Consider the following 24,637-nt stretch of genomic DNA (forward strand, 5'->3'; position numbering starts at 1 on the left):
GCAGTGGGGTCAGCCTGGGACTTTGCTCAGGCTTTGCCCTGGTCACTGGGGGGGGGGGGGCAGCGTGTCTTCCTTACTCACCGTCCATGCACTTCTCTCCGTATTTCCCAAGCAGGCAGCGGCAAGTGTAGCCTTGCCCCGTGGCTCGGTTAACACAGGTGGCATCGGGACCGCAGGCCTCTGTGAGGGAAGGGAGGGTCATTTGGTAAGACTCTGGGCGGCAGTGTCAGGGACTGGGCAAAGGAGGGGTGGCAGAGACCGCCTCAAATCCTGACCCTTCCAGAGAGGAGGAAGAGGAAGACAGTATAGATTTACAACAGGGGGTTGATGGGTGGTCGCAGCTCAGAGGTAGATGAGGGGGAAAGCTGGGAAATAATGGGAGAGACGGAACAACACCCGGCTGACACGTTGTCATTAGAAAGCATTCCAGACCCGCCATCTCCCAGAACCCGGCGAGCCTTAAAAGTAGGGGAGCAAAGAGCTGAAAGACAGAGGGCACGTAGCAGCACCCGTAGAAGAGTGATGACGACGAATGAGGAAGCTGTTGGAGAGATGGGAAAGTGGAGATTCACTCGGGACAACACCATTATCCAAGAGGCTGGGTTCTATAGCCTCTCTCTGTAAAGTTTGAAATGAAAAAGGATGGTAAGAAACTTTCCCTTGTCTTTATACTTTCCTGGGCAACCAGCCGGGAGCTGCAGACAGCATCTTGACAGGCAGAGGGCAAGGAGTCAGGGTTCCCTGTTTGCCCCCTGAACTTAGGAAGCTGCCTTATACAGAGTCAGGCCACTGGTCCTTCTATGTCAGCATCCAAAGTGGGTCCATGTCAGAATAGGGTGGGAGGTGCAAATTTGCAGGACCCACCCCCAGAATCAAACCCCAAATCTAGCTCAGTACTGTCCATTAAATATTGTTATTATCTGCCGTTATCGCCATAAAGTGGTTAGGGCTAGGGGTTAATATAACCCTAATGTACATCATTAATGATAAACTAAAAAAAAGGTAAAGGTAAAGGTACCCCTGCCCGTACGGGCCAGTCGTGTCCGACTCTAGGGTTGCGTGCTCATCTTGCTCAAGAGGCCGTGAGCCGGCGACGTCCGAAGACACGTCCGGGTCACGTGGCCAGCATGACGAAACTGCAGCTGGCAAGCCAGCACCAGCACAGCACACGGAAACGCCATTTACCTTCCCGCTATAAAGTGGTACCTATTTATCTACTTGCACTTTAAGGGTGCTTTCGAACTGCTAGGTGGGCAGGAGCTGGGACCGAACGACGGGAGCTCACCCCGCCACGGGGATTCGAACCGCCGACCATGCGATCGGCAAGTCCTAGGCGCTGAGGTTTTACCCACAGTGCCACCCGCGTCCCTAATGATAAACTAGCACGTGCTATTAAGGTAAGATGGGGAATATGCAGAATGAATGATTTTAAGGAGATAACGGAAGGTGTGTAGAATCTGTACTGTTAAAATGGATAAGGAACATCGCAAGAGATGTTGAAATTTTGGTAGGTTGGGGAGCTATGATGGAATGGTCTCGGGGGTGGGTGCACATTTTTATTCTTATTTATTTTTTATTATTACCTTGACAAAATAAAAAATAAATTTATAAAAAGTACATCACTTTAAAACCAATTTCCAAATAAATAAAAGTGTCAGCATTGCTCGGCAGTGGCTCTCCAAGGATTCAGCCCTAACAGGAGATACTGCTGAGGACCAAACCTGGGGCCTTCTGCATGCCAAGCAAATGATGTGCCCTGAGCCACGGCCCTTCCTCCTAAAGGACGCCCAGTCTCATCCCTGCCACGTGATGTGCCACATGGAAACAGGGGCAGCCGCATCTTACCTGGATGGCAGCGTAGGGCCTGGGGGTGTTCGCAGTTGCTTCCAGCAAATCCCTGTGGGCACTCGCACACATAGCTGCTGCTCTCCGAGTCCCTGCAGACGCCTCCATTCTGCCAAGGGGAGGGAAGGGAAAATCAGGTGGACTGGCAGCCGAGGCCACATAACACCAGTCCTGAAAGACCTTCATTGGCTCCCAGTACGTTTCCGAGCACAATTCAAAGTGTCAGTGCTGACCTTGAAAGCCCTAAACAGCCTCGGTCCAGTATACCTCAAGGAGCGTCTCCACCCCCATTGTTCAGCCCAGACACTGAGGTCCAGCTCCAAGGGCCTTCTGGCGGTTCCCTCATTGCGAGAAGTGAGGTTACAGGGAACCAGGCAGAGGACCTTCTCGGTAGTGGCGCCCTCCCTGTGGAACACCCTCCCTTCAGGTGTGAAGGAAATAAGCAGCTATCCTATCTTCAAAAGACATCTGAAGGCAGCCCTGTTTAGGGAAGTTTTTAATGTTTGAAGTTTTATTCTGTTTTTAATGTTCTGTTGGGAGCCGCCCAGAGCGGCTGGGGAAGCCCAGCCAGATGGGCGGGGAAGAAAGAAAGAAAGAAAGAAAGAAAGAAAGAAAGAAAGAATAATAATTATTCCAATCTCCAATCACCTGCCATGTCCAACCAGGGCTGGCCACGGGGAATGCAGCGATCAACAAGGCCGATTTCTGCTCCCCTCTATAAGAGGCCGCACATATGCAGTGCGCTTACCTGGCACGGACGGTCATGGCAGGTGGGGCAGTTGGAGACGCCGTGAGCTTGGAGGTCAAAGTCTTTGAAGATAACTTCCTTCCCTTGGATGACCAGCTGCCGAACGCATCCTAAGAGGGGAAGGAGAACGAGCCGATGGGAGGTTGCGGGAGAGATTGGCGGTAGGGGCGAGGGAGGAATTAGTGGAAGTGAAAAGGCGTGCCAACGAAGCAGGGGTGAGCTGGCAAGGCCTCTGTGTTAGGTAGCTGTACATCTTGGGACACCCCCCCCCGTAAATACCCACTGCTCATATAAATGGGGAGAGCCAGTGGTGATGCTGTGGTTGGTGTGTGTGGGGGGCTCAGAATGGGGCAACCCAGATTCCTGCATCTCACTGGCTGTGGCCATGTGCCTAATCCACCCACCTCACAGGGTTGTTGCTTGCTTGGAGGAAAACAGGAGGGTTTAAAAACAGTGCATGCCGACTTGCGTTTGTTTTATCCCTCCAAAAGGTTCAAATGCAACGGTTTAGCGAGCTCCCTTTTCTACCACTGCTCGCATCTGTTATTTAGGGTGACAACCTCTAGGGGAAAAGGGAAGCCAGCCACTCCCCAAAGGTGCTGGCTACCTGGGGGCCGGTGGGGCAGCTTTCTTTAGGACAAACGCAGCTGTCTGTCAGGGTTCAGGGAATCAACTTCTTCCTGCCCCCCCCCGTGGCAGCAGATAAGAAGATCAAAGAAAGGAATGCCTTACCAGTTAGAAACTTTAATAATCACAGGGAGAGAACAAAGAACACATCTCCTAGAAACAGCGGTGCTCCCAATTAAGGATCATACCCCTTTCCGCCCGTATTAATCTACATCACTCGTACGTCTTTTAATCTAAGCTTGTACCCTCTGTGCTTTCTGTTCTGAGACTTTCTGAGCTCTTCTTGACCTTGGGCTGAGCGAAGGAATGATGTCCAATGACTGTGAATCTGTTAACCTTCTCTTTTCCAGTGTTTCTTCTCCTAGCTGCTCCCCATCCAGTATTTCCCAGCTTCTGCCTTCTGCACTGTGCCCCTCGGCAAACCACTGTTCCAAATCTATACTGTCCTCCTGCTCCTGGGAAGATTCAAGAGCAGAAGTGGGGGAGGGGGTGGCTCCCACCATTCCTCCTCAGTGGGGTCCCTGACGCTGTTTTTCTTGGGACATCCTGCCCGGGTGCACCAAAACCTAGCCCAGCCCCCCACCACAGATCACAGACAACCCCGTGCATATACTGGCCGCTTTGTCCTCAGAAGGTGGTGGCCCCTCCTTCATTGGAGGTTTTCAGCCAGAGGCTGGATGAATCTTTGTCAGGGATTCTTCAGTTGCGATTCATGCACTTCAAGGGGAATGCAGTAGATGACCCTTGGGGCGCTCCCTTCTAACCTTACAATTCTATGACTTTGTGAAGCTCTCACCAATGAAACCGCTGGTCAGGCCTGTCTTTGCAGTAGCAGCGTAGTTGGGATACCCGCCAAGGTACAGCCCCTCGTTGAGGTCCAGACCTTGGAATTTGCCCTGGGGAAGACATATTATTATTATTATTATTATTATTATTATTATTATTATTATTATTTCACCCTATAGCCAGGGGTCTTAGGGCAGTTTACAGAATAAAATCAAGATATAAAACCACAAAATACATAATAAAAATAACAACTCAAAAGCCCGCCCCCAAAAAGAGCCACGTTTTAAAAGGGCATAGGATGTAAATCAGATCAACCAAAGGCCTGGTTAAAAAAGGAACATTCTTGCCTGGCCCCGAAAGGTGTGTAATGAAGGCACCAGGCGAACTTCCCTGGGGAGTGCATTCCACAGATGGGGAACCACTGCAGAGAAGGCCCCGTTCTCGTGTTGCCACCCTCCGGACCTCTTGAGGAGGAGGCACATGAATAAGAGTCTCAGAAGGTGATCTCAGGGTCCGGGTAGGTTCATATGGAAAGAGGCCGTCCTTGAGGTATTGCGGTCCTGAGCTGTTAAAGGCTTTATAGGTCAGAACCAGCACTTTGAATTGGGCCAGGAAACTAATTGGTAGCCAGTGCAGTCGGACCAGGATCGGTGTATTATGCTCAAACCATCTTGCTTTGGTGAGCAACCTGGCCGCTGAATTCTGCACTAGCTGAAGTTTCCGGACTGTCTTTAGAGGCAGCCCTAGCTATAACGCATTGCACTAATCTAACCTTGAGTTTACCAGCACATAGACAATAGTAGTTAGGCGTAGCTGGGCCACCAGCCAAAGCTGATGGAAGGCACTCTGTGCCACTGAGGCCACCTGAGCCTCGAGCGACAGCAAAGGATCCAGGAGGACCCCAAGCTGTGAACCTGCTCCTTCAGAGGAAGCGTAACCCCATCAAGAGCAGGTGACCTCCCAACCATCTGGTCTAGAGAACCACCCACTAGCAGTGCCTCTGTCTTATCTGGATTGAGCTTCAGTTTGTTGGCTCTCATCCAGTCCATTACACAGAAATGTAAACCTAGCAAAAGTGGGTCTCCAACAGGAAACACCAGTTTGCAGGGGGCTGCTCCATCTTAGCCCTGCTCGCCATCCTGCTCCCGGTACCCAATGCCTTTGGGCCTGGTCCGGTAGCCACTGACAAGTACAGAATGCAGCGCTCAGACCCACAGATGGGGTGCAGATGCCCAGCAGCATGTTGACACCCCGACTAGAGCACCTGCCCCGGCTTATAACGCTGCCCCTTTCAGCAGCCACATGCCACAGAGATTTCCCACAGGTGGGAGAAACCACCCCTACCCTCTCCACCTTGAGCCCGCCACTCACCTGGGACGTGCCGTTGACGGGAGGGTGGTTGTCCAAAACGAGAGAGCCCTGGGTGAGGTTGCGGTACAGCCGGATGGTGTGGAATTCGCCCAGCTTGATGATGGAAGGGTGCCGGATGGTGGCCATGCCAGAGCCGGCGTCGAACCTGCAATGCCAAGACAGCTCAGGAGGGTCAAAACTGCCTCGGCTCCCGCCCACTCCATTAGGCCCTGGCATGCCTTGCAAGACCCCTTCGACAAGCGGAAAGCTAGGAGGCCCATGTCTCACAGCTCTGGGTTCAGAAGTAGGAAAGGATGGGTTGGGGCTACAACTGACACCCAGCCAGAAAGAGGGTGCTGAGATAAGGACCCACAGCCTCTCACCTGAGCTCTGGCCGGCCCCCAACCAGTCCAAAGGAAACGAAGTCCGTCCCTGTGTTCTTCTTCTGCCCGTTGTACACCAGCATCCCTGCCAAAAGCAGAAAGGAAGGTGAGAGGTTTCTGCAGGGCATGGGTTTGCTCAGCTCACAGCTTCAGCACCAGGGAGCTACTTGCAGTCAAGCCATCCTCCGACGCCTGGGAAAGGCAGCCTGGCCGAGGTCCCCAGTTCCATGCAGTGCTCAGAGCCCTCCATTGCCACCCACGCAAGTGGCCTATTCGTGGACGAGCCACAAAAGCTGGCGGCCACCAGCCTGCGAGACCACAACACTGTGCTATGCTCCCTTTGGCACCCAAACCCACAGCACGGCAGGCGGGCCCCACGGCGCAACAACAGGATGCCAAGATACACCTGGGTTCCCTGTCCCTGGGATGCAACACAGCACTGCTTCCTGGTAAGGAAGGGAGAATGTTCCACCTGCTTGGGCAAGGAACCGGGGTTAGGCAGGGCCCCCAAAGAAGCAGCCTGGCTGGCAAGGCATTAGGCAGATCAGTGAGCAGGTGGATAGGGGCCGGAAGGGCTCCTGAGTCCCGGGGTGAAGACACAGTGGCTCCGCCAGTGGACTGGTTAGTTTGCCAAGGGGCACGCTTTTCACAACACACACACGGGCACGAGGCTCCATCGCCGCAAGGGTTAAGGGAGGCGCCTAGGACTGGCTAGAAAGGAAGCGGCAGCCCAGCAGAAACGAGACTTACCTGAGTAAAGCATGAGAGCTGGAGAGGTAGGGGAAAGGAGGGAGTAGACACGAAGGGGGAGGAAGAGGTGTAGAGGAGAGAGAGGAAGAGAGACGGAGAGAAAGGTAAGACGAGTTGGGAGGAAAGGCAAGAGGGAAAACGAGAGTGTTGAGAGATTCCCAGGAAAGAGAGCACTCGGGCCTCTGCCAGCAAGGAGAAAGGTGGCTGGTTGTAGCCAAAAAAAGGACCAAGGAGCTCATATACTAGGCTTGCCACATTTCAAAAAGTAAAAACCAGGGCACCCCAAAATTGTTTCAAAAAACCCCACTTTTCGATTGATCCAGGACAAAACGCTGCATTTCGGAAATCCCTCCCGGATGTCAATTTCGCCTTTGAAATCCCAATATGGCAGCCCTATTGTATACTGTACTTGTGGGAAAGCTCTGGAGTGCCTACATTGGGGGGGGGGGACACACACACAGCAGTCTTGCCCCCAAGGGCCTCCCCGCCTGCCCCAGCACCTCCGCTTACCGTCAGGTGTGTCCGGTCGGAAGGTGATCTCGATCGCAAACGTCTTGTAGGCGTCTTTCATGGTCGGCAGGACAAGGAAGGACTGAGGATTCTGGGTGAAATATGGCACCACCCGCTCTACAAGCAGAGGAAGGGCAGGGGGTCAGGGGACTAGGCAGCTACCGCCATTTCCCAGCTCCCTCATCCTTTCTAGTTGAGGAATGGCCGGCTACCTGTTTGGTCCACTTGAGCCACAGGAAATCCCATTACTGCCACCACGCCAGGTTGCACCATTGCCCAATATTGCCCAATGCTGCCGTCTCTGACTGGCAGCAGCCTTCTGGGGTGCTTCCCCCCTGCCCAGATACCCATGCTCCTTTAAACTGGAGGTGTTCAGGGGTTGAACCCGGGGCTTTCTGCATGCAGCTGAGTGGGGGCCCTTTTGCCACACATTACCCCTGCGTAGAAGTCCCATAAGGATTCAAACCAGCAACCTCCACAAGGCTAGGAGGCAGGAAGCAACAGCCCAAGCAAGGCTTTTTTACTAAGTTCTGGCACCTCTCAGATGGGCAGTGTTGTCATGATAAGAGAGCCATTCATGGTGAGCTCTGACACCTCTTTTTCTAGCAAAAATAGCACTGCCCGGTTCCATCCGGCTGTGGCTATTCAAAGTCCACACAACCAGAAGGGGAAGGGGAAAGAGAGGACATTCTCCTCTCAAAACTGGAGACCCCCAGAGGAGGATTTCTCCAGGTCAAACTCTAGAGACCAGCAACTGCCTGTCCCCTTTCTGACTATTCCTCCCATGGTTTGGGTGGCGGCGGCGGCAGAGAAACTGATTTCGCAGGGAGAAGAGACCGGCATGCTGAACTCACCGCGCACTTTGAGCATGGAGAAAGCCGTCACCTGCCCTTGCCGGTTAGATGCCGTGCAGACGTAAATGCCGGTGTCCTCAGGGCGAGCGGACGGGATGGTCAGGACGTTGCTCTCCACGCGGACGTCCTTGGGGAGGTCTCCTTCCAGCTGGAACACAGAAGCGGCCCCCGAAACCCTCAGCAGGCTCTTCCCGCAGGGCACAGTCTGCCTTGCAAGGCAGCCCAGCAACCCTTTGTCTTTCCTTTGCCATGTGTGCCAACTTGCCGCTCTCCCCAGAGGCTGATTCCGCTCTTCCCCACAAACCCAGGAGGCTCTCTGCCTTTTCCATGGCTGCCTTATCATTATTTATCTCATTTTGCTTATAAACATACATACAAAGAACTAAAAAAAAAATCCCCAAATGGTTTGTGTACAACAGATATTATTATTATTATTAATAATAATAATAATAATAATACAGTGGAACCTCGGTTTTGAAACGTTTCAGAAGTCGAACGCCGACAACCCGGAAGTGAATGCTTCCATTTTTGAACACGCCTCGGAATTTGAACAGCTTCTGAGGCACGTTTCTCCATTTTTTCAATGGATTTTGCCGACCGGCAATTGCGCCTCGGTTGTCAAACGTTTCGGAAGTCAAACGGCCTTCCGGAACAGATTATGTTCGACAACAGAGGTTCCAGTGTAATACTATACAGGCCTTTATCAAAAGATCCCATGGTGGTGTACAACATTAAAAACACATTACAGAGCACCAATAATAAAAACATAATAAAAAGCATAACGACAGACATCATAATAAAATAATCATATTAACAACTGCCCCTCCCCTAAACTTTAATAGGCCAAGGGCCTGGGTAAAGAGGAATATTTCCACCTGGTGCCTAAAGGCATGTAATGAAGGCTCCAGGCGGGCCTCCCTGGGGAGAGCATTCCACAGTTGGGGAGCCACCACAGAAAAGGCCCGTTCTCTTGTTGCCACTGTCCAAATCTCTCAGGGAGGAGGGACACAAAGAAGGGGCTCAGATGATGATGACTGCAGGGTGTAGGTTGGTTCCTTTGGGAAGAAGTGGCCCTTGAGGTACTGAGGTCCGGAGCCATGAAGGTTATATAGGCAAAAACCAGCACTTTGAATTGGGGCCCGGAAATTAATTGGCAGACTGTGTATTTGTGCCAGGATTAGTGTTATATGATCAAACCGATACTATGCTACATAAAACTTTTTTTAAAAAACAGATCACCAGCTACTACAGAAAGCGCATTAAGATAGTGTCATGTAGTGGTTATTTCTGGACTAGGACCTGGGAGACTAGGGTCCGTATCTCCCACTCGGCCATGACTCGAACTTGGTTTTGTGTTTTTAATATTTGGCTGGGAGCTGCCCAGAGTGGCTGGGGAAACCCAGCCAGATGGGCAGGATATAAATTATTATTATTATTATTATTATTATTATTATTATTATTATTATTATTTTCTTTTAGCCTAACCTACCTCATAGGGTTGTCGGGGGACTAGGACGGGAAAAGATCAGGGTTCAAATCCTCCCCTCAGCCACGAAAATCAACTGGGTGACCTTGGGGGCCAGTCACTGCCTTGCAGCCTAAACCAAACTTGTTTTGAGAATAAAAGGGGGGAGGGAACCATACATGCCACCTTCGAGCTCCTTGGAGGAGAAATGGCAGGAAATAAACGCAACAAGTAAAATAGACAACACACGTTGTCAGCCGCAGGGCCCCTCTTGGTGGGCAGAGCCCACAGAAGGGCTCCCTGCCTCTCTGGAGAGTTACCTTGGTCCAGGTGATATCTGGCACAGGGAAACCGGAAGCAGAGCAAGGAAAGACCACCTTAGACCCAGCGGAGACCTCTTTCACTTCTGGCTGGGCGGCAGCAATCTGGGGCACAGCTGTAGGAGAGAGAGAAAGCAGGTTTGCTAACCTGGAGGGAGGAGAGAGAAACGAGAGGCGCATTTGCCCTGCTGGTACTTACATTGGACATGGAGGATGACGTGGGACTGGACTGTGCCGACGTCGTTGGTGGCTGTGCAGCGGTACTGCCCGGCGTCCACCTGCTCCACGCGCTCAATCTTCACCATGCTGCCACTGGCCAGCACCCCTGGGCGCAGCCGTCCGCCCACCTTGCTCCAGGTGACCTGGGGCTTTGGGTCCCCAAAGGCCAGGCACTCAAACTCCACGGCATTGCCCACCAGCACGGTCTGCACCGACGTCCTGATGTTGATCATCACCTTTGGCAGCGCTGAGGAGAGGGGGGCAGACAGAGAGAGGTCAGGGGATCCTCGAGGTCTCGGCCCAGTATACCTGAAGGAGCATCTCCACCCTCATCATCCAGTCCGGACATGGAGGTCCAGCTCCAAGGGCCTTCTGGCGGTTCCCTCCCTGCAAGAAGTGAGGTTACAGGGAACCAGGCAGGGGCCTTCTCGGTGGTGGCGCCCGCCCTGTGGAACACCCTCCCATCAGATGTCAAGGAAATAAACAACTATACAACCTTTAGAAGACATCTGAAGGCAGCCCTGTTTAGGGAAGTCCCCCCCGCCCCACAAAGATCTTTATTGAAACTTAACATATATACACAATAACCAAAATTGCCAATGATTCCCTCACATAAAATATAATATAATATCTAAATTACAACAGCTGCATAAATAAGTTTTTAATGTTTGATATTTTATTGTGTTTTTAATATTCCGTTGGGAGCCACTCAGAGTGGCTGGGGAAACCCAGCCAGGTGGGTAGGGTATAAACAATAAATTATTATTATTATTATTAGGCAATAGACTGTTGCCCATGGGGGCGAGAGCATTCTCTCCCAGCAGGAGGTGGTCCAGATTCCTGCATTGCAGGGGGGTTGAACCAAATGACTCTCAGGGCCCCTTCCAACTTCACAATTCTACGAATCTGTGATTATAAGACCCCCCTCGGCATGCAGCGCAGGGAATTAATGCTTCAGTTCCACACCAGGAAGGCAACAGTGGGGATGGACCCATTGCCAAACCTCTTCCCTTCCCCTTCTTTGGAGATAAGCTGGAATATGGCCTGAAGTCAGGGAATGGTCTGAAGACGAGGACTGGGGAATGCATTCTATGGCAGACCAGCTTCTCTCTGATGGAGAGCTGGAGGGGGAAGAGTCGCCCCCACACCCTTTTTTCCAGCAGAACCACTGTTGCTCTGCCAGCATGTACATTGGTACCTTGGAAGTCGAACGGAATCCCTTCTGGAAGTCCATTCGACTTCCAAAATGTTCAGAAACCAAGGCGCAGCTTCTGATTGGCTGCAGGAAGCTACTGCAGCCCATCAGAAGCCATATTGGATGTTCAGGTTCCAAAGAATGTTCGCAAACCAGAACACTCACTTCCGGGTTTGCGGCATTTGGGAGCCAAAACGTTCCGAGTTGCAAGGCATTTGGGATCAAAGGTACAACTGTATTGAAAATGCACAACAGCAATCTAGTAACTGGGATACTGGGATTTTTCTTCAGCTTAGTGGCTGACTGCTGCCCCCCCCAACACCTTTGCATGTGGGGTTAGGGGGAGATTGACTGCACTCAAGGGAGCCATTTCCTCCAAGAGAGTAGTAGAGAGCAAAGACCTTTCAATTGGTGGCTCCCCACTCTGACTTACCCCGCACGGTCAGCGTGGCCCTGTCCTCGGCCACCTCAGAGTAGCTGGTGGCTCGGCAAACGTAGACACCTTGGCACCCCCGATCCAGCTTCTCAATTCTGCAGGGAAGCAGCAAGAATCACTAGACTCTGGTCTAGCTCTTTTTAAAAATTTTATTCATGCATTTCAGATTTATACACTTCACTAATTTTACAATCATTTTGACATTTCAAAACTTGACTTCCTTCCCCCTCTCTCTGCGGTTCCTTAAATTTATTTTTTATATCTCCTGCATATCCAAATTAACTTAATCTGTTCATTTAGTCATCTTCCTTAAATATATGATCTTATAAAAACCGCAGGTTATTACAATAATCCTGCCGATTTTCTCATCTGTTTACAATTTATCTGTAAATATTCAATAAACCGTTTCCATTCTTTTATAAAAAGTTTGTTGTCTTGATTTCTTATTTTTCCGGCAAGTTTCAGATTGACTGGGGGGGAAATCAGGAATCAGGAGGACCAGAACTTCAACAGAGAATGGGATAAATATTAAATGTATTTGAAAGAACACTGTAAACACTTGAAACTCTTTGGCAGGCTTTGAGTAACTCCTGAAATGTTACAAAGACTTTGGATATATTGCAGGACTATAATTCGGATGAAATATAATATGCAGCTGATTAAGATATTTAAAGGACCCACGGAGAAGGGAAGTCCTAAGATTTGGAATAATCTTGTTCTATTTCAAAATTTAATTGTGATAAGCGTGTGATTTATTTTGTAAAACCAATAAAAATTATTATTATTTTAAAAAGTTTTGCCATTTCTGCATATTGAATAAGTTTTTTATCCATTCTTCCTTTGCTGGGACTAGTGCTTCTTTCCATTTTGGGGCAAGTAACATTCTTGCCACTGCAGTAGCATACACAAATAATATTCTGTAAAGTTTGGATAATTCTGTCCCCATAGTTCCCAAAAGGACTCTGGTCTAGCTCAGCTGTTCATCAACAGTGGCACACCCCTCGGTCCTGCTTCACCCTCCATCCTTCCCATGGCATCCCCCAGATGCACTCTGCCTCGTACAGAATTGGACCGTTGGCCCATTGGGCTCAGTACCATCTGCTCTCCTTACCGAAGCACGCCGTTGCGGATGCTGTGTTGAGGAGGCAGCTCCCCATCCTCCTTGGACCACTCCAGCCGTGCTCTGGGGTCTCCAGAAACAACAGAACACGCAAACTCTGCTGTGCCCCCCACAGCCTTCGTGTCTCTCCGTGGGGTGACCTGGATGGAAAGAGGTCCTCCAGCTGCACCTGTGTGGGGAGAAGAAGACAGGATGAAGCTCCCGACTCTTGCCAGAGACACCGAGAGGGGCCTAGAGAGGGGCCTTGTCCGTGGTGGCCCCACAAGTCTGGAATCAGCTTCTCTCATCAGCCACATTTTAAAAGGGTATAGGATGTCAATCAGATCAATAAAAGGCCTGATTAAAAAGGAATATTTTTTCCTGGTGCCTAGAGGTGTATAATGAAGGCACCAGACGAACTTCCCTGGGGAGAGCATTCCACAGACGGGGAGCCACTGCAGAGAAGGCCCCGTTCTCTTGTTGCCACCATCTGGACCTCTCGAGGAGGAGGCACATGAAGGAGGGCCTCAGAAGATGATCTCAGGGTCCAGGTAGGTTCATATGGAACGAGGCGGTCCTTGAAGTATTGCGGTCCTGAGTTTTGGGCTTGATAGCAAGCTTCCAACTGTTTTCATCACAGAAGGACTTGCACGGCACTTATTTGGGGAAGAGTGCCATGACACAAGTGCAGAGGGCTCTCGGGTGCCATGGGGATTCTCCTCCCCCCCCCCACAAAACATTTATTTGTGGCACCCTTAAGAAACTACAGCTCCCAGGATTCTCTGGGACAATCCATGTGCATTTGAGTGTGCGTTGAATGTATGGCGTGGATCTGCCCTGTGAGGATCAGAGTGAAAAAGGATTTCCTTCAGACAAGCACCTTGTCCACAGCCTCCATCCTTTTCCTCCCGGCTTCACCACCGTTGACCCTTCCGCGTGTCCTCACCTTGCACTCGGACGTGGGCGACGGCCTCGGCTGACCCCACCCTGTTGCTCACACGGCAGAGGTAGGCGCCTGAATCGTGGGGGGCGGCCGGGCTGATGTGCAGGACGCTCTCGCGCACCGTGGCGTGCCCAGGGAGGCTGCTGTTGGCCTTGGTCCACTCATAGCGCAGAGGGGGCGTGCCGTGAGCCAAGCACTGCAGCTGCACCACCTCGCCCGCTTGCACCGACACCGAGTCCGGAAGGGTGGTGGCGTACGGCGGCGCTGGGAAGGGGAGGGGGGAGAGAAGAGAAGAAAGATCTCCGGGTTAAACAGCCCCCTGCTCTTTTTTAGGGTATTGTTTCCAGGCGCCTCTCCGCAGACAGGCTCCAGCACTAACTTTATTTTTATTTCATATAATTTATATATTGCTTGACCAAAGAGGTTTCGTCAGGCTTCGGAGAAACGGCTTCCTCCCTTGCTTTGGCCATGAATCAGCAGATTAATAGTCCCTTACCAGTGTTATGAGAATTATAAGGTCTAAGACATAAAATAAATGTTCATAAATGCACCAGGCAAACACATACATAAATAAATATATAAACCACATGTCTAAAACAGTACAGACAAACAGCCCTAAAGCCATTTTGACTCTTTCAGTGACCTCAAATATTTCTCTGCAAGGAAGAAGGGAATGGGAAAAGCTTTCCAATTGTCTTTGGGCTGTAGGGGCTTACACCTCCCTTTTCAAATACAGTCTGGCAAGTATCTGTTAAGCTGAGCACACTATGCTTAAGAGATTCAGGAACTGAGTATTTACTATCACAAAAGAATGCCCAGATTGCTCAGAAAATGCAATCAGTGACCATTATCAGGTATCTGGCAGAAAGAATTTCTGCTGTTGACGGCCTCCTTCTGTGATGTAGGTATGATGTTTCTGGGGGTGGTCTTGGACTCCAGGGAGGGAATTTAAAATGTCTATATAAGGGCTTGCACACCATTGTTCTGGGTTCCTTCTCCCTCCTTCGTGTGGTGAGGACCCCGTTGCAACAGATCAATAAAGATCAGGCTTACTAGCCGCTTTGCTTCTCAATATTCTCTGGTTGGCCTCTGTTATTTTCTCCTACTGATAGGGAACCTACATAAGGACTCTATATGGGCTCTTGGGTACCCTAGGTGCTGCATTTCAAAAAAACGTATATGCCGCTTGATTGCAAGAAGAAAACCTCAAAGCGCTTTAGAAAAGAATGATGCCATGAGAAATGAAATTGTCTGTTAAAACAGGTATAAACAACTATTTAAATATTACTAATAATAGTAACGCCCGTTCTACTCAACAGCACTGAAGTTAATAAACATGAATAATGGTAAACTTGGGTTTATTAATTAAAATGGGTCCTCTTTGACAAAACAACCACACGTTTAAAGCACATCGACCGCTGCGAAAAAGCATGGGCGCAGTAGTTTATCCTCACCCCCACAGAGTTACAATTCTCTGCACCCCTTCAAAAAAATAATAATCACCAGTTCCCAGGATTCTTTTCTTTTTTGGGGGGTTATTAATTAATTTATATACATTTTTAAAAAATGCAAAAGGATAAAACAATCAAATTATCAGTTATATACAGTTCAAAACATTTTTAAATGAACACACACACACACACACACACACAAAAGGATGAAAATCAATGGTAAGCTTAAAAACCAGATGAAAATACCTGCAGTGTTCTACTTATCCACAGAGGCAATTTCCTAAACGTTAAGTGTTTTTAGCAGGCACCAAAAGGAGTACTCTTATAGGTGTCAACAGGCAGGGAGTTCCAGAGTTTGGGTGCTGCTGCCACGCTACAAGAATGGCTTCTCACCCATGTGGGATGGGCATTATGCAGCACTTGGAACAGGGCCAGTTCCTTAGGAGGATGCCCTAACTTCGCCCACTCCCTCCCTCCTTCCCTCACCTTCCACATCCAGCATGATGAAGGCCTCTGTGAAGCCGGCGGTGTTGGTGGCGTTGCAGATGTATTGCCCGGAGTCCTGCTGGGCTGCCCGGGGGATGACGAGGGTGTCGTTCACGATCTGATGCTGCCAGGGCAAAGGGGCTCTCAGCTTGGACCAGTGGATGGTCGGAGAGGGGTCGCCTGGGATGGAGAGAGTAATGGTTAGCTGCGGGTTAGGGTCAGGTTAGGGTTAGCTGCAGGACGTCGGATGAGATTACCTTTGGGTCCCTTCCAACTCTATGCAATTCTATGCTTCCATGAACAGAACAAAAAACCCAGAACCAGGAAACCTGCCTTGACTTGGCCCTGAAATGCTGAATGTGGCTAGCAGTAGGCAGTGTGTAAAGGTTAAAACAAAGGTAAAGGATTTCTGGATTGTTAAGCCCAGTCAAAGGCAACTATGGGATTGCGGAACTCATCTCGGCTTTCAGGCTGAGGGAGCCAGCATTTGTCCACAGACAGCTTTATTTGATTTACAATTATAACAGAGCTTTTTCTGATTTTTGAAAAATAATTTGATTATCTAAAATTCCTTCATTTATTCTCCATCTAAACGGAGTGCTTTTTTCTCCTCTTAGTTCAAGTAATACTGGGTTATGATCCGAAAGTGTCCTTGGTAATATCTCTACTTTTTTGACATATATTGATAATTCTCCAGACTGCCATTTTGAGTCAATTTTTCCACTGCACTAATGCACTTCAGTGAAGAATGTGAATTCTCTGTCCAGTGGGTGTTTAAATCTCCATACAGTGGTACCTTGGTTTAAGAACAGCTTAGTTTATGAACAACCTGGATTAAGAACGCTGCAAACCAGGAAGTAGGTGTTTTGGTTTGTGAACTTTGCCTTGGAATAAGAACATGTTTTGCTTCCTGTTGAGTGTGTTCCATTTGTAAATTGAGTTCCCCACTGCTACGGGAAAGCACGCCTTGGTTTAAGAACACTTTGGTTTAAGAACAGACTTCCGGAACGGATTAAGTTCGTAAACCAAGGTACCACTGTATATCAATCAGGTTAACATTTCCCACTATTGTGAAGAAAACTGCGGGTAGTCTCCCTTCAAGTCAGTTTTTCTTATAGTCCTATCTATCTAGGGAGACTACCCTATTTGTATCTCCCATTAGTATTATCTTCTGGCCCATGTATTCAAATAGTTTTTCTTTTAACATTTTATAAAATTCCAATTTTCTCTCATTTGGTGCATATATTCCATCTATTATTATTTTACCACCTTGTACTGTTATCTGTACTGCAATTATTCTTCCCCTGTCCTTAAATAATTGCTTTGGGTCAAATTTGGTTTTTATATATAATACAACCCCTCTCTCTTTTGCTTCTTCTAAAGTTACAAAGTCCAATCCCAATCTTTTATTTATCAAGATTCTTCTGTGTCTCCTTGCCACATACACTTGTTCCTAAGGCTGATTTTTTTTTACCAAATGTTTCTGTGCTCTACTCTGCGTCCCTCGCAAACTGATCAGAGGCTTCATTCAAAGTTAAGCGGCATAAAAGGTAAAGGTACCCCTGCCCGTACAGGCCAGTCTTGACAGACTCTAGGGTTGTGCGCTCATCTCACTCTAGAGGCCAGGAGCCAGCGCTGTCCGCAGACACTTCCGGGTCACGTGGCCAGCGTGACAAAGCTGCTCTGGCGAGCCAGCACCAGCGCAGCACACGGAAATGCCGTTTACCTTCCCGCTAGTAAGTGGTCCCTATTTATCTACTTGCACTTTAAGGGTGCTTTTGAACTGCTAGGTGGGCAGGAGCTGGGACCGAACGACGGGAGCTCACCCCGCCGCGGGGATTCGAACTGCCGACCATGCGATCGGCAAGTCCTAGGCGCTGAGGTTTTACCCACAGCGCCACCCGTGTCCCATAAGCGGCATACAAATCTCATTTAATTAAAAGGAAATAAGCCCACTAACTATGCGAAGGCTCGGAGTCCCACCTGCTGCTCTGACCACTGGGTGTCTCTGACCACAGCCACTATTGGAATACGAAGGCTCCTTCCGCTCCCCAAGGTGGGGAGAGAGATTCCTCCAAGGGAATGCAGACCTTGGGCTGAAAAAGGCTCCCCACCTACCTGCGGCAGAACAGTGGAGCCGAGCCGTCTGCCCGGCAACTACGGTCTGCGTCGGGTTCGCGTGAATCTCAGGTGCGCCCGGTCTCCCATGCACGGCCTCCACAAGCAATTCCACCTGCGCTTCCGCCGTCCCCAGGGGGTTCTGCGCCATGCAGACGTAGGTGCCAGCATCTTCAAGCTTCGCAGATGAGATCTGGAGCGGAAACAGTACTGGAGTGTGTGTGTGTTTCAAATCGAGGAATGGGGCCACGGCTGCCTTTGGACCAAAAACAAGCCCCTTTATGGGCCCGTAAGAACACAAGAGACCTGCTGGATCCGGCCAAGGACCCATTTTGCCAGGCTCCTTATTCTCACAGTGGCCAAGCAGATGCCCGCAAGCAGGATTCGAGCACAAGAACAACTCTCTCCTCCTGCTGTTTCTAGCAACCAGGATTCAGAAGCATTGCTGACTGTGGACACAGAGCACAGCCATTGTGCTTAGCAGCCATCGCCATCTCATCTGGTCCACCAAGATGCCTCTGGGAAGCCCACCAGCAACAGAACCCTCCTCACTGCTTGCTCCCAGCCGCCAGAAACTGACACTCTAAGGTACGTTGTTCCTGATCCTGGAGGCTCCGCATATATCCCCATTGCATATATACTAGGCCCCTCCTCCTTCTCCCTTACCCTGCAGACAATGTGTCACCTGCGACTCACCTGCAGCACAGCCCGGCTGTCCAGCGGCATCACTGTCTGGTGCTCCACCTTCTGCCGGACGCCCACCTTGCTCCAGCGCACCAGGGCCCGGGGCTCACCTGCCCCCAGGCAGTCCAGGCTGATGGATTTGCCCACCTTCAATTGAACGGGGCCCTTTGGCACCACTGAGACGGTCGGCGGCCCTGCGGGTGGGGAGAGGAGAGCCTTAAGGAGCTGCCCCACAGCAGAGCAGAGCAAAATGACTGGCTTCCATTTAGCTGTGTGCAATGCCTCCACCGGCATCCATGCCAGTTGGGCACCCAGGAACGGCACCATTCTCTCCAAGGAGGTGCTCCTGCTTCTAAATCTAATATCTCCCAGAGGTCAGGCTAAGAAGGGCAGGCTGTTTTGCAGGAGCCAGGCTGCTTCCTCCTGCTCTGGAGGGCAGGACTCGAACCAAAGGCTTCAAGTTACGAGAAAGGAGATTCCGACGAAACATCAGGAAGAACTTTCTGACAGTAAGCGCTGGTCGACAGTGGCACAGGCTTGGATTATCCTTCATTGGGAAGTTTTTACGTAGAGGTTGGCTGGCCGTCTGTCATGGATATGTCATAGGAAAATCCTTGGGCTCACTCAGATCGCCAAACAAAGAAACCAGCCAAGAATATAGGAGCAAAACAGCAGCCTGTAGGCCTGAACTTTATTGCAACAAGACTTCCACCCACCACATGGAAGAAGCAGGATGAAGCCCAGAACAAAGCATGGCTCCTTCCTTCAGATTATGACTTAGCTGTGATGTATAATGCTTCACTAAGGGTGTTGTGAGTAAAAAAGGGAAACTTAGAAGAAAAAGGAGCCATCCTTTGTGTTGTGGGCTTCTTCCTACTTCTTCCATATGGTGGTGGAAGTCCTGTTGCAACCGTCTTTTGAAGAAAGATCAGGCCTACAGGCTGCTGTTTTGCTCTTCTATTTCTGGCTGGTGTCTTTGTTTGGGAATCCAAGTGAGCCCAAGGATTTTCCTGTAACAGTTGCTTTAGCTGAGCTTCCTGCAATGCAGGACTAGATGACTATGGGGGTCCCTTCCAACAATACGAGGCTATGATTCTATGCCCACTGGCAGGGCCTCCCCCTGGAATGGTTCTAAACAGGCAGCCAGGCAGGGGCGGGAGGGGCAGGGAAACTCACAAACAGGACCTGAGTTCAAGAGCAACTCTCCCCTCCTGCAGCTCCCAGCAACTTGAATTGGCCTCTGCGCTGCCCTTGCAAAACTTTGCCGGGAGGAGGTTGGGGGGCAAAAAATGAGAATGAGTCAGCTCTGACTCTCATTGGCTGTGGCTCAGCCAATGACTGGCTCTGGCTCCGCCTACTTTTGGGCATCCCTGCCTCTTACGCCAGCAGTTCCACTGGTTACCAGCTGCCACCCCTGGAGGAAAATGTGTCCTTTTTGAGGATGCTTATAGTGTGAGCACTTTTAACTATAACTATTCTAGCTCTGTGTGCTGTGTAAGTCACCGCCTTCAGGCTTAAGGCGACACTGCAAATCAAGTCATTGTAATAGTACCCTGATATTTTCCAGGAACCAAGGGGTTTTCTCCACTCCACATGCTCACTTACCATGCACCATCAGGTTGACCACACTGTTGGCTATCCCAAATCGGTTGGAGGCGAGGCAGCGGTAAGTCCCCTGGTTCTGGGGCTGGGCGTTGGAGATGGTGACCACAGACCCGTTGGGGCTGATCTTCACGTTATCTGTAGTGGGGAAGTGGGAGAGAGAGCTCTGTCCGGGCCTGTCCCTTTTTAGTTATTCATTTATGTATCAATTGAGAAAGTGGAATCTTTTTGGGGGGTAGCATTTGCACCCACCCTTTGCACGCGAAAGGGTTCCCAAACGGCTTACATACAATCAAAACAAGACAATCCCTACCTTGCTAGCTTACGGTCTTAAAAGAGGGGGAAGAAGAAGATCAAAATCAAAACTGCTGGGCTGTAAAGGCCACCCTCAAATTTCCATACAACTCCCCAAGGGGCTTAGGGTCCCCTAAGTCCTTTATCAGGGACGCGGGTGGCGCTGTGGGTAAAAGCCTCAGCGCCTAGGGCTTGCCGATCGAAAGGTCGGCGGTTCGAATCCCTGCGGCGGGGTGCGCTCCCGTTGTTCGGTCCCAGCGCCTGCCAACCTAGCAGTTTGAAAGCACCCCCGGGTGCAAGTAGATAAATAGGGACCGCTTACTGGCGGGAAGGTAAACGGTGTTTCCGTGTGCGGCTCTGGCTCGCCAGAGCAGCGATGTCACGCTGGCCACGTGACCCGGAAGTGTCTGCGGACAGCGCTGGCCCCCGGCCTCTTGAGTGAGATGGGCGCACAACCCTAGAGTCTGTCAAGACTGGCCCGTACGGGCAGGGGTACCTTTACCTTTACCTTTAAAGTCCTTTATCGTTCAGAGAAGTATGAGCGGAGGCACGAACCAGTAGAAGAAAGGCATGGCAGATCTTTGTTTTTCTGTTTCGACAGGGTTCCTCCACCCTTTGCAAGGAGATGAGGACCCAGAGCAAAGGTGTGAGACAGCTTTTCAAGGCTTTAGAAATTGTGTGATCCCTTAGTCAAAGACCACCCAAAAAGACCACTGGCCTGAGGTTACGCAGTGAGCTTCATGGCTGAGTGGGGTTTCGAACCCTTGTTTCTGAGGCTCAACCCGACACTATAACCACTGCGCCACGCCCCCCCCCCCGAGTTTGAAAATGCTTTTGCCGTTTTATTGCACATTACCTTCAGACAACTGTACAGAACAACAACAAAAACACACAATAAGACAGCTCCATCAAAACAAAAACCAGCATTTAAAATGTGCAACAGGGCAAGCCCATTAAAACCTCCTCTCCTGGTATGCCCCGCGGAGGACCTTAAGGTTCACAAATAACAACACTTTGGAAGTCCCAGGTCGCAAGGTGGTTAGATTGGTCTCAAGTAGGGCCAGGGCCTTTTCAGTACTGGCCCCGACTTGGTGGAACTCTCTCTCACAAGAGACTAGGACCCTGTGGGACTTGACATCTTTCCGCAGGGCCTGCAAGACAGAGCTGTTCCGCCTGGCCTTTGGTTTGGACTCGGTCTGATCCTCCCCTTATGGTCTTGATTTATCAGCTACTTTAAAATGAGGCTGCATTTTAAATTGCATTTTAACCTGTATTTTAAATTGGGGTTTTTTTTCTTTTCTCTCCCCCCCCCTTTTCCCCCTATTATGTTTTTACTGTGATTTTACTGGTGTTAGCTGCCCTGAGCCTGGTTCTGGCCGGGGAGGGCGGGGTATAAATAAAATGTATTATTATTATTATTATTATTATTATTATTATTATTAAAACAGTGCAACGATTGAAAAAAGGAGGTTCAAGTCGGGAGACTGGGGAGGGGGGTGTTGCACAAAAGGAAAATGCACCAGGAGGGAGGAGGAAATAAGTAAGCTCAGGTTCAAGTTCTTAGTGACTGCAAGCTGCTCTACTGACCCGTTCCAAAAGTTGCTGGCCTGTCAGCTGAGCTGACGGGAGCTTCCCACACCCCTTCGCTTCTTTCCTTTCTTACAGCCTGACGCTAGGTCCAGGTGGCCATCACGAGCCTGCCTACCTGGCAACTGGTTGTTGGGCAGCTTCCAAGAGATCTCGACGGGCTGAGCGCCATCGTGGAGCCGGCACTTGAAGGAGATGTCCGCTCCCTTGCGCACAGCGGTGCTGTGGGGGTCGATGGAGATGACCGGACTCTGAAGGCCTGCAGGGATGGAGCGAGAGTGAGGCTGACCCTCTGAAGACACTGCCCATCTCTCCTACCCGCCCCCCATCCAGCCCAGAACCTTAGACGTACGGGAGGCGGCACTGGCGCTGGCAAGGACAGAGACCACCAAGGAAGCCTCTTGCGGGACAGCTCCACCGCTCGCACGGCAGACGTACTCGCCGGAGTCGGCTGGGGTGAGCTGGACCAGGCGAAGGCGACCACCGACAACCTGTGTGTGCCAAGAGAGAGAGAGGGATGCATGAAACAAAAACCTCCTCTCCCGCCATTTAAAAAAACAAAAACATTTGTTATTAATTTTCAATTACATTCCAATTATAGCCTCATTATAACAATACCAACTTACTAACACCAATCGTTCAAATGCCAAATTATATCATTTAGGTGGCCCCCTGTGTGCTAGAATGGATGGTTTTCTTTATTTCAGCGTTCCAAAATCTTATTAATTTCAACTACATTCCAGTCAGAATAACAATCCCTTATACAACAACTGCAATATTAATAACTTCTATTCGTGTTGTTGCATTAAATGAAAATGACTTATAAATTTACAAGTGAGGCACTCAAAACTATATCCTTGCTCTTCCTGTGTGTGCCAATTATTCTGTCGGTGGGGTTTCTTCCTGTCCTTATAAAATGTTATACAGTGGTACCTCAGGTTAAGTACTTAATTCGTTCCGGAGGTCCGTACTTAACCTGAAACTGTACTTAACCTGAAGCACCACTTTAGCTAATGGGGCCTCCTGCTGCTGCCGCGCCACAGGAGCACGATTTCTGTTCTCATCCTGAAGCAAAGTTCTTAACCTGAAGCACTATTTCCGGGTTAGCAGAGTGTGTAACCTGAAGCGTATGTAACCTAAAGCGTATGTAACCCGTGGTACCACTGTATCTATCTTTTTCCAGTTGTTGCTGTTGTCCATCATGCCTTGGGCGGAGCTGATATCCCATTGTTGTTCTAGAAATTTCTCCATTGCTCTGCCCTGTGCTTCGTTGTTTTGCATAGAACTGTAGATTTGGAGGAGGTCATTGAGTCCAACCCTCCTGCAGTCACAGCTAAAGGCAAGTTCTCTCTTTGCGAGCATCTTCCTGGCATCTGATGCCCAAGAAAGGTGCCAACGCTCCCTGTTACCCACAGTGCTTGTGCCCCATGTGAACCTGGACACTGCCCTCCCCCCACAGTGCTTGTGCCCCATGTGAACCTGGACACTGCCCTCCCCTTCTGGGCCAGGCTGCCTCCCTACCCGGTGGCCGACAGGCAGGGGTCCCTCTCGCCGGTACCACGTGAATGTGGCCTGGGGCTGGCCTGGGGCAGTGCAGGTGAGATCCAAGGTCTGCCCTTCAACAGCGGAGGGTGACGAAGACTCGATCTTCAGAGGGGAAACCGTGTCTGAAGCTGCAAGAATGTGGGGAGAAAGCAGGAGTCTAAGATCCACAGTTCCCAAACTTTTTTTTGTTTTGGTTCCCTTGGTTCCATAAACTCACCCCTTTGTACCCTCTACCCTACCCGCTAAAAAGCATCATTCAAAAGAGTGGTTTGCATGACCCGCTAAGGCAGGCATGTCCAAAGTCCGTTTCGGAGGCCTAATCCGGCCCCTGTGGCAGTTTATTTCCTGGGGTAAAATCCTAAAAAACCCTCAACAACTTCTTTCTACAAGAAGCTCAATAACTTTGGTTGGCCCTTTGGTCTGCCCCCACGGCCCTTCACTTCATCAAATCTGGCCCTCTTTGAAAAAAGTTTGGACACCACTGCGCTAAGGAAAATAACAGCACAATAAAATTCAATGCAGTAGCGATTAATTGCACATGCATTCAAAATCCGACTATTGAATGTAATTAATCCAACACAGCTGATTAACTGCGGTGCTAGATATTGCATGAAAAGTAATTTTTGCACGTTCTTAAGCAAAACAAAATAGCGAAAGAAATTAGTAGGATATAATTATTTCTATGTGGCTCCTTAACAAACATGGAGAACCTTCCCTGACCACAGATGAGAGGCAGCTACCTTGCCATAAAACCAACAGCTGTTACCAGTACCTGGCTATCTTCTGACCACTCTGAATGGTAAATACAAGCAAAAGCAGCCAAAGGAAACAGCTTCGAGTGTGATAAGAGTGGTACTGCATTATTTCTTTTTTAAAAAAAATAATTTTATTTTGGCAAAGTAATTATCATAAATAAATCAGAATAAAAATGTGTCCCACCACTGAGACCATTCCATTGTAACTATGCAACCTCCCAGAATTTCAACACCAATTGCGATGGTTTGACCCCTTTCCATTTTAACAGTACAAATTCTACAAACACCCTCCATAACTCCTCAAAATCATTTCTCTTGCATATTCCCCTTCTTACCTTAATGGTACATGTTAATTTATCATCAATAACTATATCCCACACACATCTTTATACTGTTCTTCCATTTTATATTCTGCTTGCCCCTTCGTGCGGCCTTCAATAAATTTGTGAACAAGTCCTTCATAGCCTGTGAACCTTCCACCCCATCGTAAATGGATAATAATGCTACCTCTGGACTTTCGGTTAGCTTTAACCCAATGATTTCTGTTATCTCCTTAAACACCCTTTCCCATTTTTTATTTATTTA

At 49.6% G+C, this 24,637-nt stretch overlaps 1 protein-coding gene across 7 annotated transcripts in view; it reads right to left on the bottom strand.

Moving 5' to 3' along the window:
- Nucleotides 1-24,637, bottom strand: part of HSPG2 (heparan sulfate proteoglycan 2) — a 215,202-nt gene that overhangs the window by 14,263 nt on the left and 176,302 nt on the right. For all 7 annotated transcript variants that reach the window (XM_053401046.1, XM_053401047.1, XM_053401042.1 and 4 more), the window contains 20 exons: nucleotides 23,274-23,425; nucleotides 22,105-22,243; nucleotides 21,871-22,011; nucleotides 19,875-20,009; nucleotides 18,282-18,463; nucleotides 17,586-17,778; nucleotides 15,468-15,647; nucleotides 13,534-13,794; nucleotides 12,600-12,777; nucleotides 11,486-11,583; nucleotides 9,838-10,104; nucleotides 9,639-9,754; nucleotides 7,854-8,001; nucleotides 7,000-7,116; nucleotides 5,740-5,824; nucleotides 5,378-5,522; nucleotides 4,017-4,116; nucleotides 2,594-2,703; nucleotides 1,846-1,954; nucleotides 82-180 (listed from right to left, as the gene is read on the bottom strand). In XM_053401046.1, coding sequence (XP_053257021.1) covers nucleotides 82-180; nucleotides 1,846-1,954; nucleotides 2,594-2,703; nucleotides 4,017-4,116; nucleotides 5,378-5,522; nucleotides 5,740-5,824; nucleotides 7,000-7,116; nucleotides 7,854-8,001; nucleotides 9,639-9,754; nucleotides 9,838-10,104; nucleotides 11,486-11,583; nucleotides 12,600-12,777; nucleotides 13,534-13,794; nucleotides 15,468-15,647; nucleotides 17,586-17,778; nucleotides 18,282-18,463; nucleotides 19,875-20,009; nucleotides 21,871-22,011; nucleotides 22,105-22,243; nucleotides 23,274-23,425 — 2,955 coding nt within the window. The remainder of the gene's footprint in view (nucleotides 1-81; nucleotides 181-1,845; nucleotides 1,955-2,593; nucleotides 2,704-4,016; nucleotides 4,117-5,377; nucleotides 5,523-5,739; nucleotides 5,825-6,999; nucleotides 7,117-7,853; nucleotides 8,002-9,638; nucleotides 9,755-9,837; nucleotides 10,105-11,485; nucleotides 11,584-12,599; nucleotides 12,778-13,533; nucleotides 13,795-15,467; nucleotides 15,648-17,585; nucleotides 17,779-18,281; nucleotides 18,464-19,874; nucleotides 20,010-21,870; nucleotides 22,012-22,104; nucleotides 22,244-23,273; nucleotides 23,426-24,637) is intronic.

The sequence above is a fragment of the Podarcis raffonei genome, chromosome 8, assembly GCF_027172205.1.
Source record: "Podarcis raffonei isolate rPodRaf1 chromosome 8, rPodRaf1.pri, whole genome shotgun sequence".
Classification (NCBI taxonomy): Eukaryota; Metazoa; Chordata; class Lepidosauria; order Squamata; family Lacertidae; genus Podarcis; species Podarcis raffonei.